General features: G+C 38.8%; 1 protein-coding gene across 1 annotated transcript in view; it reads right to left on the reverse strand.

Moving 5' to 3' along the window:
* The window catches only part of ADD1 (adducin 1), a 648,507-nt gene that overhangs the window by 326,172 nt on the left and 300,325 nt on the right, over nt 1–22,010 (reverse strand). The window contains exon 13 of the mRNA XM_053700307.1: nt 17,957–18,119. Coding sequence (XP_053556282.1) covers nt 17,957–18,119 — 163 coding nt within the window. The remainder of the gene's footprint in view (nt 1–17,956; nt 18,120–22,010) is intronic.

Raw genomic sequence — 22,010 nt, forward strand, 5'->3', positions numbered from 1 at the left:
AATTTCTTTTGAAACTATGAAAGGAACGAAAAAAACTGACGTCCTATAGGTTTGGCTTACTAGTCTTGTGATAGGAAAAACCTTTTTCCACCTGAGGTATCAGAGTTCTAAAAGGTCACAGCCATGCCCGGATCTGAAACTGGGACTCCTGATTTAAAACCGGTTTCTCTGTTCCTGCTCCACCAGAGGGCTTTTTGCAAGACCAGGTCCAAACAAGGTCTTATCCTTGAAGGGAGCGTAAGAAGAGGAAGCAGAAGAATTTCCCTTGAAATTTCGAAAGGAAAGAAAATTACTCTGACGTCCCTTTTGTTTGCATCTCTTATCTTGAGGGAGAAGATGACCCTTTCCTCCCGTAATATCAGAGATATTGTAAGGAATCGCTTAAAATTTAGACTTAGATGACACATCCGCAGACCAAGGTTTTTTTTTTTTTTTTTTTTTTAATATGCCTGAGGAAACGGCGTATGAGCCAGGAAATGCGTTGCATTTACAGGGGCTTGACTGTATGCCCCTAGTTCACTCCTTTGTATATGTATTTTAATTTGTTTTTAATAAATAGAACTTTTTAATTTTTTAAAAAATTACTCGAGTGATTTTACCTGCCTGCACCTGCTTGGAGTGGAACCTAACACACTGAAGTCTGCCACTTTTGGATATTGCATCCTAAGGAAAAGTCCCTTGGTGGTGAGCTGACACACCTTACCATAATATGCCAGCTTGCTCCTACTAGCACATAAGTGTGCTCATCTAATATGTGAGTACCCAATCTTTCTTTGTGCTAAGTCAAACACCATATCCTTTGTGATCTGCACAATTTGGTGCTTTTCCTGTGTTTTATTTTCCTACTACAGTTAATGACTGATATCCTCTGTGGGTGAGCTGTCACACCTGATACAATCTGTAGCCTGTCCCTACAAGCACATAGGTGTGCTCCAGAGCCTTGTGAGTACCCATTTGGCTTTTTTCTGTGGCTTTATGCTTATTTGATACTACACATGAGGCGCCCCTTTGTTTTGTCTTTTATATAGCATCTCTGGACCATTGTTGGTGAGGAGGAGGCTGACATTGTTGGGAAGAAAGATACACTTCTTAATCTGAAATTGAACTTTCCTTTAACATGCCAAATTGCTGGCAATTCTAATTGTATTTACATGCTTATATATCATTGAGGTTATCACTAGCTATTTATTAGCGCTCACCCTTTCGTTGTGTAAACATATTTGAAAGCAGGACCTCATATTTTCAAATTTCTTCTTAGAAATATTTCCCTTAATGAACAGCTAAGACCTCTTGGGCCCAATTATCTGCATAGGAGTTGCTCAGGGAGATATAACAACAAGGTGAACATCAAATGTAAACTAAATTTTCGGTTTGTTAGAAAAGAAGATAATGCTAGACAATCTTGCTAAACTTGGGAGGAAGAGTAATGTCAATATTATTTTATATTGCAAGATATAATTGTAAAAAAAAAAGAAGAGGAAATTAAGGTGCGGTATTGGCTAGAGAAACCGCATAGTTAACCCTCCTGGAATAGGAGGTATATTATAGGAGGGGGGGGGAGGTGGTAATTAAAGTATGGTAGGCAAGAAATATATAAACAAAGCTCCAAATATGTTCTAAGAGTTTCACAAGCACCTGGGTTATCAGAGGGCACATATGAATGAGTTAATTGAAAGATGGGTCAATGCCATACCCTGCATGGGAGAGCCTAGATGTTTAAGGCATTAAACCTAGCACTGGTTAAGTAGTTCGTTTATAGTATTATGAAAAGGGAGACTATATAGAGTAGCACTAGTGTAGGTCCAGCCCCCACTAAGGCTTTTTTCTTACATTCTAGATAACTGTTATAAGAATCATGCGAGATTAACTGTCTGTCTAATATAGGCAACTTTACTAGGGCTATATATGCAAGTGTATTGATATGGCTAGAAGGCCTTGTGATCAGAGTTCTAGGACAAAATTTATATACATGTAAATTATATTCTTAGGAACTCTGAAAGCTATGGGGACTACTTAAGGAATCCGCAGACAAAGTGAAAAGCTTAACATAAAGCCAGGTACTTAGGTAAAAGATTATAACAGGTACAATTGGGTAATAAGGGAGTACCCAGCAAAAAACATAATTTATGTAAGAACTTACCTGATAAATTAATTTCTTTCATATTAGCAAGAGTCCATGAGCTAGTGACGTATGGGATATACATTCCTTCCAGGAGGGGCAAAGTTTCCCAAACCTCAAAATGCCTATAAATACACCCCTCACCACACCCACAATTCAGTTTAACGAATAGCCAAGAAGTGGGGTGATAAAAAAGTGCGAAAGCATATAAAATAAGGAATTGGAATAATTGTGCTTTATACAAAATCATAACCACCACAAAAAAAGGGCGGGCCGCATGGACTCTTGCTAATATGAAAGAAATGAATTTATCAGGTAAGTTCTTACATAAATTATGTTTTCTTTCATGTAATTAGCAAGAGTCCATGAGCTAGTGACGTATGGGATAATGATTACCCAAGATGTGGATCTTTCCACACAAGAGTCACTAGAGAGGGAGGGATAAAATAAAGACAGCCAATTCCTGCTGAAAATAATCCACACCCAAAATAAAGTTTAATGAAAAACATAAGCAGAAGATTCAAACTGAAACCGCTGCCTGAAGTACTTTTCTACCAAAAACTGCTTCAGAAGAAGAAAATACATCAAAATGGTAGAATTTAGTAAAAGTATGCAAAGAGGACCAAGTTGCTGCTTTGCAAATCTGATCAACCGAAGCTTCATTCCTAAACGCCCAGGAAGTAGAAACTGACCTAGTAGAATGAGCTGTAATCCTCTGAGGCGGAGTTTTACCCGACTCAACATAGGCAAGATGAATTAAAGATTTCAACCAAGATGCCAAAGAAATGGCAGAAGCTTTCTGGCCTTTTCTAGCACCGGAAAAAATAACAAATAGACTAGAAGTCTTTCGGAAAGACTTAGTAGCTTCAACATAATATTTAAAAGCTCTAACAACATCCAAAGAATGCAACGATTTCTCCTTAGAATTCTTAGGATTAGGACATAATGAAGGAACCACAATTTCTCTACTAATGTTGTTGGAATTCACAACTTTAGGTAAAAATTCAAAAGAAGTTCGCAACACCGCCTTATCCTGATAAAAAATCAGAAAAGGAGACTCACAAGAAAGAGCAGATAATTCAGAAACTCTTCTGGCAGAAGAGATGGCCAAAAGGAACAAAACTTTCCAAGAAAGTAATTTAATGTCCAATGAATGCATAGGTTCAAACGGAGGAGCTTGAAGAGCTCCCAGAACCAAATTCAAACTCCAAGGAGGAGAAATTGACTTAATGACAGGTTTTATACGAACCAAAGCTTGTACAAAACAATGAATATCAGGAAGATTAGCAATCTTTCTGTGAAAAAGAACAGAAAGAGCAGAGATTTGACCTTTCAAGGAACTTGCGGACAAACCCTTATCTAAACCATCCTGAAGAAACTGTAAAATTCTCGGAATTCTAAAAGAATGCCAAGAAAAATGATGAGAAAGACACCAAGAAATATAAGTCTTCCAGACTCTATAATATATCTCTCTAGATACAGATTTACGAGCCTGTAACATAGTATTAATCACAGAGTCAGAGAAACCTCTTTGACCAAGAATCAAGCGTTCAATCTCCATACCTTTAAATTTAAGGATTTCAGATCCTGATGGAAAAAAGGACCTTGAGACAGAAGGTCTGGTCTTAACGGAAGAGTCCACGGTTGGCAAGAGGCCATCCGGACAAGATCCGCATACCAAAACCTGTGAGGCCATGCCGGAGCTACCAGCAGAACAAACGAGCATTCCTTCAGAATCTTGGAGATTACTCTTGGAAGAAGAACTAGAGGCGGAAAGATATAAGCAGGATGATACTTCCAAGGAAGTGATAATGCATCCACTGCCTCCGCCTGAGGATCCCGGGATCTGGACAGATACCTGGGAAGTTTCTTGTTTAGATGAGACGCCATCAGATCTATTTCTGGAAGTTCCCACATTTGAACAATCTGAAGAAATACCTCTGGGTGAAGAGACCATTCGCCCGGATGCAACGTTTGGTGACTGAGATAATCCGCTTCCCAATTGTCTATACCTGGGATATGAACCGCAGAGATTAGACAGGAGCTGGATTCCGCTCAAACCAAAATTCGAGATACTTCTTTCATAGCCAGAGGACTGTGAGTCCCTCCTTGATGATTGATGTATGCCACAGTTGTGACATTGTCTGTTTGAAAACAAATGAACGATTCTCTCTTCAGAAGAGGCCAAAACTGAAGAGCTCTGAAAATTGCACGGAGTTCCAAAATATTGATCGGTAATCTCACCTCCTGAGATTCCCAAACTCCTTGTGCCGTCAGAGATCCCCACACAGCTCCCCAACCTGTGAGACTTGCATCTGTTGAAATTACAGTCCAGGTCGGAAGCACAAAAGAAGCCCCCTGAATTAAACGATGGTGATCTGTCCACCACGTTAGAGAGTGTCGAACAATCGGTTTTAAAGATATTAATTGAGATATCTTTGTGTAATCCTTGCACCATTGATTCAGCATACAGAGCTGAAGAGGTCGCATGTGAAAACGAGCAAAGGGGATCGCGTCCGATGCAGCAGTCATAAGACCTAGAATTTCCATGCATAAGGCTACCGAAGGGAATGATTGTGACTGAAGGTTTCGACAAGCTGAAATCAATTTTAGACGTCTCTTGTCTGTTAAAGACAGAGTCATGGACACTGAATCTATCTGGAAACCCAGAAAAGTTACCCTTGTCTGAGGAATCAATGAACTTTTTGGTAAATTGATCCTCCAACCATGATCTTGAAGAAACAACACAAGTCGATTCGTATGAGATTCTGCTAAATGTAAAGACTGAGCAAGTACCAAGATATCGTCCAAATAAGGAAATACCACAATACCCTGTTCTCTGATTACAGACAGAAGGGCACCGAGAACCTTTGTAAAAATTCTTGGAGCTGTAGCTAGGCCAAACGGCAGAGCCACAAACTGGTAATGCTTGTCCAGAAAAGAGAATCTCAGGAACTGATAATGATCTGGATGAATCGGAATATGCAGATATGCATCCTGTAAATCTATTGTGGACATATAATGCCCTTGCTGAACAAAAGGCAAGATAGTCCTTACAGTTACCATCTTGAACGTTGGTATCCTTACATAACGATTCAATATTTTTAGATCCAGAACTGGTCTGAAGGAATTCTCCTTCTTTGGTACAATGAAGAGATTTGAATAAAACCCCATCCCCTGTTCCGGAACTGGAACTGGCATAATTACTCCAGCCAACTCTAGATCTGAAACAATTCAGAAATGCTTGAGCTTTCACTGGATTTACTGGGACACGGGAAAGAAAAAATCTCTTTGCAGGAGGTCTCATCTTGAAACCAATTCTGTACCCTTCTGAAACAATGTTCTGAATCCAAAGATTGTGAACAGAATTGATCCAAATTTCTTTGAAAAAACGTAACCTGCCCCCTACCAGCTGAGCTGGAATGAGGGCCGCACCTTCATGTGGACTTAGAAGCAGGCTTTGCCTTTCTAGCAGGCTTGGATTTATTCCAGACCGGAGATGGTTTCCAAACTGAAACTGCTCCTGAGGATGAAGGATTAGGCTTTTGTTCTTTGTTGAAACGAAAGGAACGAAAACGATTATTAGCCCTGTTTTTACCCTTAGATTTTTTATCCTGTGGTAAAAAAGTTCCTTTCCCACCAGTAACAGTTGAGATAATAGAATCCAACTGAGAACCAAATAATTTGTTACCCTGGAAAGAAATGGAAAGTAGAGTTGATTTAGAAGCCATATCAGCATTCCAAGTCTTAAGCCATAAAGCTCTTCTAGCTAAAATAGCTAGAGACATAAACCTGACATCAACTCTGATAATATAAAAAATGGCATCACAGATAAAATTATTAGCATGCTGAAGAAGAATAATAATATCATGAGAATCATGATCTGTTACTTGTTGCGCTAAAGTTTCCAACCAAAAAGTTGAAGCTGCAGCAACATCAGCCAATGATATAGCAGGTCTAAGAAGATTACCTGAACACAGATAAGCTTTTCTTAGAAAGGATTCAATTTTCCTATCTAAAGGATCCTTAAACGAAGTACCATCTGACGTAGGAATAGTAGTACGTTTAGCAAGGGTAGAAATAGCCCCATCAACTTTAGGGATTTTGTCCCAAAATTCTAATCTGTCAGACGGCACAGGATATAATTGCTTAAAACGTTTAGAAGGAGTAAATGAATTACCCAATTTATCCCATTCTTTGGAAATTACTGCAGAAATAGCATTAGGAACAGGAAAAACTTCTGGAATAACCACAGGAGATTTAAATACCTTATCTAAACGTTTAGAATTAGTATCAAGAGGACCAGAATCCTCTATTTCTAAAGCAATTAGTACTTCTTTAAGTAAAGAACGAATAAATTCCATTTTAAATAAATAACATAATTTATGTAAGAACTTACCTGATAAATTCATTTCTTTCATATTAGCAAGAGTCCATGAGCTAGTGACGTATGGGATATACATTCCTACCAGGAGGGGCAAAGTTTCCCAAACCTCAAAATGCCTATAAATACACCCCTCACCACACCCACAATTCAGTTTAACGAATAGCCAAGAAGTGGGGTGATAAGAAAAAAGTGCGAAAGCATATAAAATAAGGAATTGGAATAATTGTGCTTTATACAAAAAAATCATAACCACCACAAAAAAGGGCGGGCCTCATGGACTCTTGCTAATATGAAAGAAATTAATTTATCAGGTAAGTTCTTACATAAATTATGTTTTCTTTCATGTAATTAGCAAGAGTCCATGAGCTAGTGACGTATGGGATAATGACTACCCAAGATGTGGATCTTTCCACACAAGAGTCACTAGAGAGGGAGGGATAAAATTTAGACAGCCAATTCCTGCTGAAAATAATCCACACCCAAAATAAAGTTTAATGAAAAACATAAGCAGAAGATTCAAACTGAAACCGCTGCCTGAAGTACTTTTCTACCAAAAACTGCTTCAGAAGAAGAAAATACATCAAAATGGTAGAATTTGGTAAAAGTATGCAAAGAGGACCAAGTTGCCGCTTTGCAAATCTGATCAACCGAAGCTTCATTCCTAAACGCCCAGGAAGTAGAAACTGACCTAGTAGAATGAGCTGTAATCCTCTGAGGCGGAGTTTTACCCGACTCAACATAGGCAAGATGAATTAAAGATTTCAACCAAGATGCCAAAGAAATGGCAGAAGTTTTCTGGCCTTTCTAGAACCGGAAAAAATAACAAATAAACTTTCGGAAAGACTTAGTAGCTTCAACATAATATTTCAAAGCTCTAACAATATCCAAAGAATGCAACGATTTCTCCTTAGAATTCTTAGGATTAGGACATAATGAAGGAACCACAATGTCTCTACTAATGTTGTTGGAATTCACAACTTAGGTAAAAATTCAAAAGAAGTTCGCAACACCGCCTTATCCTGATGAAAAATCAGAAAAGGAGACTCACAAGAAAGAGCAGATAATTCAGAAACTCTTCTGGCAGAAGAGATGGCCAAAAGGAACAAAACTTTCCAAGAAAGTAATTTAATGTCCAATGAATGCATAGGTTCAAATGGAGGAGCTTGAAGAGCCCCCAGAACCAAATTCAAACTCCAAGGAGGAGAAATTGACTTAATGACAGGCTTTATACGAACCAAAGCTTGTACAAAACAATGAATATCAGGAAGAATAGCAATCTTTCTGTGAAAAAGAACAGAAAGAGCAGAGATTTGTCCTTTCAAGGAACTTGCGGACAAACCCTTATCTAAACCATCCTGAAGAAACTGTAATATTCTCGGTATTCTAAAAGAATGCCAAGAAAAATTATGAGAAAGACACCAAGAAATATAAGTCTTCCAGACTCTATAATATATCTCTCTGGATACAGATTTACGAGCCTGAAACATAGTATTAATCACAGAGTCAGAGAAACCTCTTTGACCAAGAATCAAGCATTCAATCTCCATACCTTTAAATTTAAGGATTTCAGATCCTGATGGAAAAAAGGACCTTGAGACAGAAGGTCTGGTCTTAACGGAAGAGTCCACGGTTGGCAAGAGGCCATCCGGACAAGATCCGCATACCAAAACCTGTGAGGCCATGCCGGAGCTACCAGCAGAACAAACGAGCATTCCTTCAGAATCTTGGAGATTACTCTTGGAAGAAGAACTAGAGGCGGAAAGATATAGGCAGGATGATACTTCCAAGGAAGTGATAATGCATCCACTGCCTCCGCCTGAGGATCCCGGGATCTGGACAGATACCTGGGAAGTTTCTTGTTTAGATGAGAAGCCTGTTCTCTGATTACAGAAAGAAGGGCACCGAGAACCTTTGAAAAAAATTCTTGGAACTGAGGCTAGGCCAAACGGTAGAGCCAAAAAACTGGTAATGCTTGTCTAAAAAGAGAATCTCAGACACTAAAAGTGATCTGGATGAATCGGAATATGCAGATACACATCCTGTAAATCTATTGTAGACATATAATGCCCTTGCTAAACAAAAGGCAGGATAGTCCTACAGTAACCATCTTGAATGTTGGTATCCTAACATAACGATTCAATAATGATAGATCCGGAACTGGTCTGAAGGAATTGACCTTCTTTGGTACAATGAAGAGATAAAATAAAACCCCAGCCCCTGTTCCAGAACTGGAACTGGCATAAATACTCCAGCCAACTCTAGATCTGAAACACATTTCAGAAATGCTGAGCCTTTGCTGTGTTAACTGGGACACGGGAAAGAAAAAAATCTCTTAGCAGGAGGCCTTAACTTGAAGCCAATTCTGTACCTTTCTGAAACCAGAGATTGAGAACGGAATTGATCCAAATTTCTTTGAAGAAAACGTAATCTGCCCCATACCAGCTGAGCTTGAATAAGGGCCGCACCTTCATAGGTACTTAGGAGCTGGCTATAGGTTTCTATAAGGCTTGGATATATTCCAAACTGGAAATAGTTTCCAAACTGATACCGCTCCTGAGGATGAAGGATCAGGCTTTTGTTCCTTGTTGTGAGGAAAGGAACGAAAATGATTATTTACCCTGGAAAGAAAGGGAAAGCAAAGTTGACTTAGAAGACATATCAGCATTCCAAGTTTAATCCATAAAGCTTTTCTAGCTAAAATAGCTAGACATATACCTGACATCAACTCTAATGATATCAAAAGATGGTATCACCAATAAAATTATTAGCATGTTATAGAATAATAATAATGCTATAAAATTATGATCTGTTACTTGTTGCGCTAAAGCTTCTAACCAAAAAGTTGAAGCTGCAGCAACATCCGCTAAAAATATAGCAGGTCTAAGAAGATTACCTGAACATAAGTAAGCTTTTCTTAGAAAGGATTCAATTTTCCTATCTAAAGGATCCTTAAATGAAGTACTATCTGCCGTAGGAATAGTAGTACATTAGCAGGAGTAGAGACAGCCCCATAACCTTAGGGATTTTTGTCCCAAAAAACTCTAATCTGTCAGATGGCACAGGATATAATTGCTTAAACGTCTAGAAGGAGTAAATAAATTACCCAAATTATTCCATTCCCTGGAAATTACTTCAGAAATAGCATCAGGGAGATAAAACACTTCTGGAATAACTACAGGAGATTTAAAAACCTTATTTAAACGTTTACATTTAGTATCAAGAGGACCAGAATCCTCTATTTCTAATGCAAATAATACTTCTTTAAGTAAAGAACGAATAAATTCCATCTTGAACAAATACAAAGATTTATCAGCATCAACCTCTGAGACAGAAACCTCTGAACCAGAAGAACCATTATCAGTATCAGAATGATGATGTTCATTTAAAAATTCATCTGAAAAAAGAGAAGTTTTAAAAGACTTTTATGTATACTAGAAGGAGAAATAACAGACATAGCCTTCTTAATGGATTTAAAAAATAAAATCTCTTATGTTATCAGGAACACTCTGAAAATTAGATGTTGACGGAACAGCAACAGGTAATGTAACAGTACTAAAGGAAATTCTATCTGCATTAATAAGTTTGACATGACATGCAATACAAACAACAGCTGGAGAAACAGATACCAAAAGTTTATAGCAGATACACTTAGCTTGGTAACTCCAGCACTGGGCAGTGATTTTCCTGAAGTATCTTCTGACTCAGTTGCAACGTGGAACATCTTGCAATATGTAAAAGAAAAAAACAACATATAAAGCAAAATTGATCAAATTCCTTAAATGACAGTTTCAGGAATGGGAAAAAAATGCCAGTGAACAAGCTTCTAGCAACCAGAAGCAATAAATAATGTGACTTAAATAATGTTGCGACAAAAGTGACGCCCATATTTTTTAGCGCCAAAAAAGACGCCCACATTATTTGGCGCCTAAAATGACGCCACATCCGGAACGCCGACATTTTTGACGCAAAAAAACGTCAAAAAATGACTTAACTTCCGGCGACACGTATGACGCCGGAAACAGAAAAAAAAATTTTGCGCCAAAAAAGTCTGCGCCAAGAATGACGCAATAAAATGAAGCATTTTCAGCCCCCGCGAGCCTAACAGCCCACAGGGAAAAAAGAGTCAAATTTTTGAAGGTAAGAAAAAATGATTGAAACAAATGCATTTATCCCAAATATGAAACTGACTGTCTGAAAAATAAGGAATGTTGAACATTCTGAGTCAAGGCAAATAAATGTTTGAATACATATATTTAGAACTTTATAAACAAAGTGCCCAACCATAGCTTAGAGTGTCACAGAAAATAAGATTTACTTACCCCAGGACACTCATCTACATGTTTGTAGAAAGCCAAACCAGTACTGAAACGAGAATCAGCAGAGGTAATGGTATATATAAGAGTATATCGTCGATCTGAAAAGGGAGGTAAGAGATGAATCTCTACGACCGATAACAGAGAACCTATGAAATAGACCCCGTAGAAGGAGATCACTGCATTCAAATAGGCAATACTCTCCTCACATCCCTCTGACATTCACTGCACGCTGAGAGGAAAACCGGGCTCCAACTTGCTGCGGAGCGCATATCAACGTAGAATCTAGCACAAACTTACTTCACCACCTCCATCGGAGGCAAAGTTTGTAAAACTGAATTGTGGGTGTGGTGAGGGGTGTATTTATAGGCATTTTAAGGTTTGGGAAACTTTGCCCCTCCTGGTAGGAATGTATATCCCATACGTCACTAGCTCATGGACTCTTGCTAATTACATGAAAGAAATGAAGATTTATCAGCATCAATCTCTGAGACAGAATCCTCTGAACCAGAAGAGTCATCAGAATCAGAATGATGATGTTCATTTAAAAATTCATCTGTAGGGAGAGAAGTTTTAAAAGATTTTTTACGTTTACTAGAAGGAGAAATAACAGACATAGCCTTCTTTATGGATTCAGAAACAAAATCTCTTATGTTATCAGGAACATTCTGCACCTTAGATGTTGAAGGAACTGCAACAGGCAATGGTACTTTACTAAAGGAAATATTATCTGCATTAACAAGTTTGTCATGACAATTAATACAAACAACAGCCGGAGGAATAGCTACCAAAAGTTTACAGCAGATACACTTAGCTTTGGTAGATCCAGCACTAGACAGCGATTTTCCTGTAGTATCTTCTGACTCAGATGCAACGTGAGACATCTTGCAATATGTAAGAGAAAAAACAAGATATAAAGCAAAATTGATCAAATTCCTTAAATGACAGTTTCAGGAATGGGAAAAAATGCCAAAGAACAAGCTTCTAGCAACCAGAAGCAATGAAAAAAATGAGACTGAAATAATGTGGAGACAAAAGCGACGCCCATATTTTTTAGCGCCAAATCAGACGCCCACATTATTTGGCGCCTAAATGCTTTTGGCGCCAAAAATGACGCCACATCCGGAACGCCAACATTTTTGGCGCAAAATAACGTCACAAAATGACGCAACTTCCGGCGACACGTATGACGCCGGAAACTGAAAAGAATTTTTTTTTGCGCCAAAAAGTCCGCGCCAAGAATGACGCAATAAAATGAAGCATTTTCAGCCCCCGCGAGCCTAACAGCCCACAGGGAAAAAAAGAGTCAAATTTTTGAAGGTAAGAAAAAAATGATAAATTCAAGTGCATTATCCCAAATATGAAACTGACTGTCTGAAAAATAAGGAATGTTGAACATTCTGAGTCAAGGCAAATAAATGTTTGAATACATATATTTAGAACTTTATAAACAAAGTGCCCAACCATAGCTTAGAGTGTCACAGAAAATAAGATTTACTTACCCCAGGACACTCATCTACATGTTTGTAGAAAGCCAAACCAGTACTGAAACGAGAATCAGCAGAGGTAATGGTATATATAAGAGTATATCGTCGATCTGAAAAGGGAGGTAAGAGATGAATCTCTACGACCGATAACAGAGAACCTATGAAATAGACCCCGTAGAAGGAGATCACTGCATTCAAATAGGCAATACTCTCCTCACATCCCTCTGACATTCACTGCACGCTGAGAGGAAAACCGGGCTCCAACTTGCTGCGGAGCGCATATCAACGTAGAATCTAGCACAAACTTACTTCACCACCTCCATCGGAGGCAAAGTTTGTAAAACTGAATTGTGGGTGTGGTGAGGGGTGTATTTATAGGCATTTTGAGGTTTGGGAAACTTTGCCCCTCCTGGAAGGAATGTATATCCCATACGTCACTAGCTCATGGACTCTTGCTAATTACATGAAAGAAATCTTATTAGGCTGTGGGTCAATAGTAATTCCATATGTAAATTGGATACCAAAGGGTCATATACAAAGAGATGCAAGGCAGTAATCTCCAGGGGTCATACTAGCTATAAACAAACATTAGCATTTGTTGAATGCTAAATGATAAATGCTACACTGAACGGCTTCTGTAGTCTGGTAGAAGTGTATTTACCATGTCATGTGGAGGAATAAAAGACTGGTATGTTCAAGGCTTAACTAAGCCACAGATATAAGTCTCCATAAGTAAATCTTATAAAGCCATGCTGCCACGGCCGCTAGCAGCACAGCAACCTGCACTGGTAAATACATGGGAAATCTTCCAAAGACCCAATATACTATATATGTATATTATTGTATAGCAATGAGAACTGAAGTTATGCTAGTTAGGAAAAGCTTGGTAAGTGCTTGAGGTATCTATGAACCCAACCGACCATAGTACCAACTAGTAACATTGAAAAGACCAATACATATGCATCACAATATGTAGGTAACATCCCCAGCAATAACATTTTTAGTTCTGAAAGTCTGCAGAACACAGGCAATAAAGTCTGTAAACAAATATCTATTTGTGTGAATCAGGCTGATCCCCTCCAGGTAAAGTTGGACACCCTGGCCCACACAAAATAAATAGACTGCAGCACTTTTGGAAAAGAAGAGCGACACCCAGTATAAAATATAATAATGTCACATCAGATTTGTGTCCCACCGTTGTTAATAACATTGTCTCATTAGCATATAAATATTAATAATCTATAGAACACAAGTAGAACAATTTTTAGGGTATAAGTAAACAGAGAACATCAACATACTCTATGTTACCTTAATCTTAAAGGGACAGTCAAGTCCCAAAACAAAAACTTTCATTTTTCAAATAGGGCATTTCATTTTAAACAACTTTCCAATTTACTTTTATCAACAATTTTGCTTTGTTCTCTTGGTATTCTAGTTGAAAGCAAACCTAGGAAGGCTCATATGATAATTTCTAAGCCCTTGAAGGCCGCCTCTATTTTATTTACTTTTCGCAGCAGGGGAGAGCAAGCTCATGTAGGCCATATAGATAGCATTGTGATCACGCCCGTGGCTAGTGGCAGACACTGCACTAATTGGCTAAAATGCAAGTCAATAGATAATAACTAAAAGTCATGTGATTAGGGGCGGTCAGAAGATGCTTAAATACAAGTTAGTCACAGAAATAAAAAGTGTATTAATATAACAGTGTTGGTTTTGCAAACCTGGGGAATGGGTAATAAAGGGATTATCTTTCTTTTTAAACAACAAAAATACTGGTGTTGACTGTCCCTTTAAGTACTAAAATGTGGCTCACAAACATAGTCTACTGACCTGTAAAAAGGTAGGCACAACCTTAACCCATTGAACTATGATGCCATAAAACTATCAATTGCTTTAATATGACCTATTATTATATACAGCCTGTTTGGTAACTTAAGTCGTCTTATTAAATTAACTGTTAATAACAATACAAATTAAGCAGACCCAGCTTGTGCCTGACTGCAACATCCCTTGTTATTACATAGACGCTGAAACCAGGATCATAAGAAATATAAGTACAAGAATATATCCCCCTAGAGGGCTAGTCAGTGCCGCATTGTAGAAGCTTGTGTCTCTCTTTTACCAGTTTACACTGCCGCTTCCTTTATATAACTGTTTAAAACAATCAGCCTGGGTGCAAAATAAACAAATGTATGCCATACACAATAAAAAAGTCCAGTGTTAGGGAAAAAAAAAAAAAAAAACACTCTCCCGAGAAACCCTGCTACCATCAGCCGTATAGAACAGTTGCAGTCCAGTGATGAGATGATAGAGTTACTGATAGAGAATCCAGTCCCTTCCTAAGACTATACAAAAAACATTTTTTCCCCTTCTCTTCTGTTTTTTTTCTTCCTTTGTGGTCTTCTGTGTCTGTTTAATAACTATAAAATCCCTCCAACTAGTGTACTGTTTGTTTTTGGCCTTAATTCGGAATTAATCCAATGTAGGTTACTCGAGTGGAAAATGAGCTATGGGATAGCTCAAGGCCCGACCCTGAGGGTGTTAACTGGCTCAAAGTCACGTCTTAACGAATTATAATATTTGGTTATATGTCTCACGTGGCTTGCGTCGCAGATGCTGTAATTATTTGCAAATAAGGCCCAATGAATTGTACATAATATTGATATACGAATTAGATAAAATCTTAAGGCCACAGACTATCGCTATGGTTGCTCTTGTATGGTTAAGCAAGATCTTGTTGTAATACAATGTTTGGAATTATTCACCTTGTGAGGTGCAATGATGCTGCAATAATGGTCAAAGGATGTTTTTGTATACTGTTGGATAATAAATAAATAAAAAAAAAAAAAAAAAAAAAAGGACTATCCAATGCCGCGCCTGAGGCCAGCCTGTCCAAAGAGTGGTGAGGAACAGCAATGCACCAGATGTCGGGATGACAAATGTCTAAACTCGCTCAGGCCCTGCATTACAAAACGTCTGCTATCAGGAGAAACCTGCACATAGAGCTCCGTCTTCACGCTCGATGAACACAAAACTCCTGCCGCGTCTTGGTCCAACTGATCCCCCACAGGGTAAGCAAGTGTGCAAATATAGGAGAAAGACGAACTACTTAGCATCACACATGGTGTCACCTCTGAAGCGTTATCCTGCGTGTCTAGTAGCGTCTCCATTAATTCTTTTGGCAGTACACCCTGGTTGTTGGCAAGATTCTCTGAGGCAGTTTCCATCTCAGGTGAGGCTGAACCTATGCCTATCGGATTCTGAGGAGAAGAGCCAAATGCTTCAGCCATAGAGTTTAGGAGTCTCACATGGTGGATGTCCAGTAAATGAAAAAAGTGGAAGGCTCCATCTTCTACTATATGCTGGATAAATGGTAACACTAGTGTAGTTTCGAGCTCCGGATAATTAGTAGCATCAGGTCAGCCTAGTGTCTGGTAGTGTTGTGGCGTAGTTATAACAAAAACCGCCATTGTACTTTTTCAATCCTGAGGAGTTCAGACGATAAACAGATCACTTTACTATAGTCCAAAACTATCTACAGAATTGATAGCTCCGTATAGCTGGCAGATTTAGTTGTTTATCATTCAACTTTCCATGATCATTACACTCTGCAATTATATGCTTTAGGTTCTTTTTTGGTCATACTTGTGCAGAGCTTTACACTTAAGCGGCCATCTCTGTCCGCTCCTGGCTCTGCCCCCCCGCAGACCAAAGTTTTAACCATAAAGCTCTGCGGGCTAGTACAGCAAAACCTGAAATCTTTGCTCCCAGTTTGATAACCTGTAGGGAAGCATCAGTAATAAAGGAATTAGCCAACTTAAGGGGTTTAATCCTATCCTGGATCTCATCAAGGGGAGTGTCTGTCCTAATAGCATCAGACAACGCATCAAATCAATATGCCGCCGCACTAGTGACAGTAGCAATGCACACAGCAGGTTGCCATTTTAAACCTTGGAGTACATACATAAGTAACCCCTCCATAGGATCTTTAAAGGCACAACTATCCTCTATGGGGATAGTAGTTCTGTTGGCCAGAGTGGAAATAGCTCCTTCCACCTTAGGTACTGTTTGCCAAGCCTCCTTGATAGAGTCCGCTATGGGAAACATCTTTTTAAATATAGGAAATGGGGAAAAAGGGATACCTGGTCTCTCCCATTCTTTAGCAATGATCTCAGAAGCTTGATCTGGTACTGGAAAAACCTCTGCCGAGGAAGGTACATTAAAATATTTATTAAGCTTACTGGATTTCTTAGGATGAATTACTACCATAGTGTCGCTGTCATCCAATGTAGCTAAAACTTCCTTAAGTAACAGACGGAGGTGTTCTAGCTTAAACCTGAAGGAAACAACTTCAGTATCAGCAGGAGGAATTACACTGTCAGAATCTGAGATCTCCCTCTCAGATGCTACCGAAAGATCCTCCTCCTCAGGCTTCTGGGAAGGGGCATCCGAAATAGCTAAAACTGCATCAGTAACCCCCACTGAATGTTTACTTTTCCTCTTGCGCTTTCCCTGCAGCATGGGAAAAGTAGACAATGCATCAGAAACTGCAGAGGACATGAGAGAAGCGATGTCTTGCAACGTAACCCCAGGAGGAGTTAGAGATGAAGTGCTTTAACTTAAATGGCCCTTATTTTCTTTTTCTTTGAAATAAAGTGCTCACTTTTTCTGAGTGTCTTCTGCTTCCCAGAATAAATAAAGTCAGCACTTACCTCACAAATCTGCCCGACAGCAAGGCAGCGCACCAGGTTTGAGAGGTCCTCTCCCTCACACAGCCCTGTGGAAAGAAAAAAGACTGAGAAATTTTACCCAGACTTTCAGAGTTAGGACAGCATAAATTACAATGGAGGCACAGTGAGAATTATGTCCCACAAGTTCCCAGTGCTCTAAATCCACCACTGCCCTACTGAAGAGAATGACGTGGACTATGGCTACACCCTAGAACAAAGTAGCACAATCTTGCACTACTTAAAAAATAATAAAATCTTGCTTGAAGAATCTTTTTCCAACACCTAACTTTACCACTTTCTTGCTCTAACAAGGCAAAGAGAATGACTGGAGTGGGAGGGAAGGGAGGTGATATTTAACAGCTTTGCTGTGGTGCTCTTTGCCGCCTCCTGCTGGGCAGGAGTGATATTCCCAATAGTAATTAGATGATCTGTGGACTCATCGTGTCATTAGAAAGAAAACAAAACAACTGCACACACACACACATTTATATATATACATTTTTTAAATTTTTTTTTTTTTTTTTTTTAAGAACTAACATTTTGGGTTGAATGTTGCTACAAGCCCAGAGTGCCTAGATATCAGGGTTTCTGTTAATGTGACATGTAGACACAGAACTGTAGTACGACATTTCTGCATGTCTGTTGATTCACTCATCTATACCATGTTTGTGAATTAAGCAAAAGGAAAATCTTTGTCAAAGGCTCTTCTAACAATCTTAAGGATTATCTTATTTTGTGGGGGGAAAAATAACAATTATAGTTTTTACTTGCCCAACGTCTGTCATAAAAAGCACCTAAGCTCTAATGTTAACATACAATATGATATAATACTAATCTGCATAGAATATAAATCACTTGAAATTAATATGTGGTTTGTTATTATAAATACAAATACATAAAATAATTAGAACTAAATGTACCTTGTTTCTCATCTCTTGTACTTCCTTAGGGTCTGTATTCATTGGAACAAACAGATTTGGGACAGCAGAGGTGGCTGCTCTGAGTCCATCCTCCTTAGTCCACTGCAAGATGAAGAACAGTCGCATGATTAGATAATGCTTACAAATATAGAGAACATTGAATATAAATTGTCATGTCATGCATTACACAAGTCAGATAGGAAAATGAACCAATGAATATGCTGCAGTAGATTCTTTTATTAAATTATTTTCTATATGTAACCATTAAAAAACAGTTTAAATGAGAAGTGTTCTTTTTTAACATAGTGAGAAATGTGACAAAGTAAAATACGTGTTTTTCATCTACTAAGTCACTAGTTTCTTAAGGCATCCTCTCATATAACATGATATTTCATATATATTTATTAATAATGTGTGATAATTTCTTTATGAAGCATTTATAAATAAACTGTAGATCAGGGGCTTTCAAAGTGTGAGGTGGGCCTCCTCAGGGGGGCACAAGAGAATATATGGGAGGCGTGGGGGGAGCGTGTGTTGAGTTTGTTGTCTTGATAATTCATTTGCATTTAACACAGAACTAACAAAGAGCATATTGAAACATGATTGAAGTAAATTTCTCTCTTTCAGGATGAAAGTCCATAGGTGACCATAACATATGGGATATATTTCCCGCCACCAGTAGGAGGTCAAGAACCTGCACAAGAGCTTAAATCCCTCCAAACGCCTCTCCCCACTCAGTTTATGTATAGCCGAGCAGAGGAGAGACATAGAAAAGGTAGTAAAGACAGAAAAAGAAAAATAGTAAAAATATAGAAAAAGTATGAAGAGAAGACCAAGTTGTCACCTTGCAAATCTGTTCCAAGATAATTTTTACAGGCCTAAGTAGATACAGACCTAGCAGAATTTCCCGCAACCAAATAAGCTTAAAGGGACCGTAAACACCAAAAATGTTATTTAAAAAAATAGATAATCCCTTTATTGCACATTTAGTCCCCACCCATTGTCTAACAGTTATCTTAAATATACTTTTTACCTCTGATTGCCTTGTATCTAAGCTTCTGCAGACTGCCTCCTCATCTCAGATCTTTTTAACAGACTTGGATTTCAGGCAATTAGTGCTGACTTTTAAATAACTCCACTGGTGTGAGCACAACGTTATCTATATGGCACACATGAACTAAAGCCCTCTGTGAAAAACTTCAGATAAGAGACAGCCTTCAAGGGCTTAGAAATATAGCATATGAGCCTACCTAGGTTTAGCTTTCAACAAAGTATACCAGAAGAACAAAGCAAATTTGATGATAAAAGTAAATTGCAAAGTTGATTAAAATTACATGCCATATATGAATCATGTAAGTTTAATCTGTCCCTTTGACGAATAGTCTGCTTCAGCCATGAAGCCAAGGCCACTGCTATAGCCTTCTGACCCTTTCTGGGAATAAAAAGTGGACAAATAAACTTGAAGTGTGTCTAAAATCTTAAGTAGCCTTAAGATAAAATTTTAAGGCTCTCACTACATCCAAATTGTGTAGTAGGCGTTTCTTAAAATTAGAAGGATTTGGGCACAGTGAAGGAAAAACAATTTCCTGATTAATATTCTCTAAAGAAAATAATTTATTTTGGTCCTGATGAAAGACCAAGAAGGGGGTTATCAGAAGACAGAGCTGATAATTCAGAAACTCTTCTAGCGGAAGTAACGGCTAGAAAAAAAAGGGGGACCTTGCAGAAAATAAAGAACCAGATTCAAATTACAAAAGGGAGAAATGGGCCTAATAACAGGGTAAATTCTCACCAAGGCTTGCACAAAAGTTTGAAAATCAGGCAACTTAGCCAGCTTCTTATGAAATAAAACAGATAAAGTCAAGATCTGGCCCTATAAAGAACAAGTTGATAAAACCTTATCCAGTACATCCTGAAAGAACTGAAGAATTCTGGGGATTCTAAAAAAGACTTCCTAGAGAAATCTCTAGAAGAACACCAAAGAAAGTAAGCTTTACAAATCTTATGATAAATTCTCTGCATGACAGGCTTTCTGGCTTGCAGTAGAGATAAAATAATCCGAGAAATCTGTTTGATATGTAGGCTTTCAACCACCATTCCTTTAAATTCAGAGGTTTGAGATCCTGATGGCACAAGGGTCCTTGAGACAGGAGATCTTTCCTTCGGGGAATAGCCCATGGAGGAAGAAATTACATCTGAATTAGGTTCGCATACCAAGTTCTGCAGGGCCATGGCACAGCTATGAGAATTATAAAAGCAGATTAAGGTTTGGTTCTGACATTGACTCTTGGAAGAAGAACAAACGGAGGAAATAGATAGGCCAGTTAAAAGTTCCAAGGACAGACTAGAGCAGCTATCATGTGAGCTCTTGGATCTCTTGACCTGGCACAATAACCCGTAAGTTTGCAGTTTAATTTGAATGACATTGGATCTATTTCTGGAAGACTTCACCTCAGTACTAATTGATCAAACACGTCCTTATGAAGAGACCAATCTGCTTCCTAATTGTTCCCTCGGGAATTTGAATGGCTGATATTGAGTGCAGTGGTTTTCCTCTGCCCAAGACAGAATGTGAGATACCGCATGCTTCAAGTCCCTCCCTGATTATTGATGTATGCTAAGGCAGTGACATTGACTGACTGGAACCAAATTCATTTTTCCAGTTTGAGAAGGGGCTAAGACTGAAGGGCCAAAAGAGTAGCACAAAGTTCTAGGAAGTTAATAGGTAACCTCGCCTCCTGAGGGGAACATAATCCCTGCGCCCTATGGGACTCCCAAACAGCACCCCAACCCATCAGACTTGCGTCCATAGTGACTATGGTGAAGATAGGTTGAAGAAATGAAGCTCTAAGGGTCAAATAGGGACTTTCGCTAACCATGAGAGTGATAGTTTGACTGAAGAACTTAGCTCAATCTGCTGCTCCAATTGGAAACAATACTGTGACCACTGCTGAAGCATGGACAATTGGAAAGGATGAAGATGAAAGCAAGCAAAATGTACTGCTTTTGAGGCTGCTACCATAAGACCCACTACTTCCATATATTTTGCTACAGAAGGAGAATGAGCCATCTATAGGGAACAGGCAATCTGTTCAAATGCGCTTGTTTCTCACAGATATACGCAGAACCAAACTTCAGAGTCTTATAACCCCCAGAAAAACAACCCTTGGTGGCTGTGGATAAACTTTTGAGGACATTAATTTTCAATCCATGTTCCTGAAGAAAAGATACCTTTTTGTGGGTATAAGCAGGTGCCAGAAAGAGAAAGAGCCTGGACAAAAAATATCATCCAAATAAGGTGCAACAGATTCCCTGTGCTCTAATCACTGCCAAGAGAGCCCTTAATACCTTGTGTGAAGATGCAAAGGGCTGTGGCCAGACCGAAGAGGAGAGACATAAATTGATAATGTCTGTTGAGAAAAACAAAATTTATGCTTACCTGATAAATGTATCTCTCTTGTGGTGTATCCAGTCCACAGATCATCCATTACTTGTGGGATATTCTCCTTCCCAACAGGAAGCTGCAAGAGGATCACACACAGCAGAGCTGTCTATATAGCTCCTCCCCTAACTGCCACCTCCAGTCATTCGACCGAAGACAAGCAAGAGAAAGGAGAAACTATAGGGTGCAGTGGTGACTGTAGTTTAAAAATAAATAAAAAACACCTGCCTTAAAATGACAGGGCGGGCCGTGGACTGGATACACCACAAGAGAAATAAATTTATCAGGTAAGCATAAATTTTGTTTTCTCTTGTAAGGTGTATCCAGTCCACGGATCATCCATTACTTGTGGGATACCAATACCAAAGCTATAGGACACGGATGAAGGGAGGGACAAGGCAGGCGCTTAAACGGAAGACACCACTGCCTGTAAGACCTTTCTCCCAAAAATAGCCTCCGAAGAAGCAAAAGTATCAAATTTGTAGAATTTAGAAAAAAGTATGAAGCGAAGACCAAGTCGCCGCCTTACAAATCTGTTCAACAGAAGCCTCATTCTTAAAAGCCCATGTGGAAGCTACCGCTCTAGTAGAATGAGCTGTAATTCTTTCAGGA

This window comes from Bombina bombina, chromosome 2 (assembly GCF_027579735.1).
Source record: "Bombina bombina isolate aBomBom1 chromosome 2, aBomBom1.pri, whole genome shotgun sequence".
Taxonomy (NCBI): domain Eukaryota; kingdom Metazoa; phylum Chordata; class Amphibia; order Anura; family Bombinatoridae; genus Bombina; species Bombina bombina.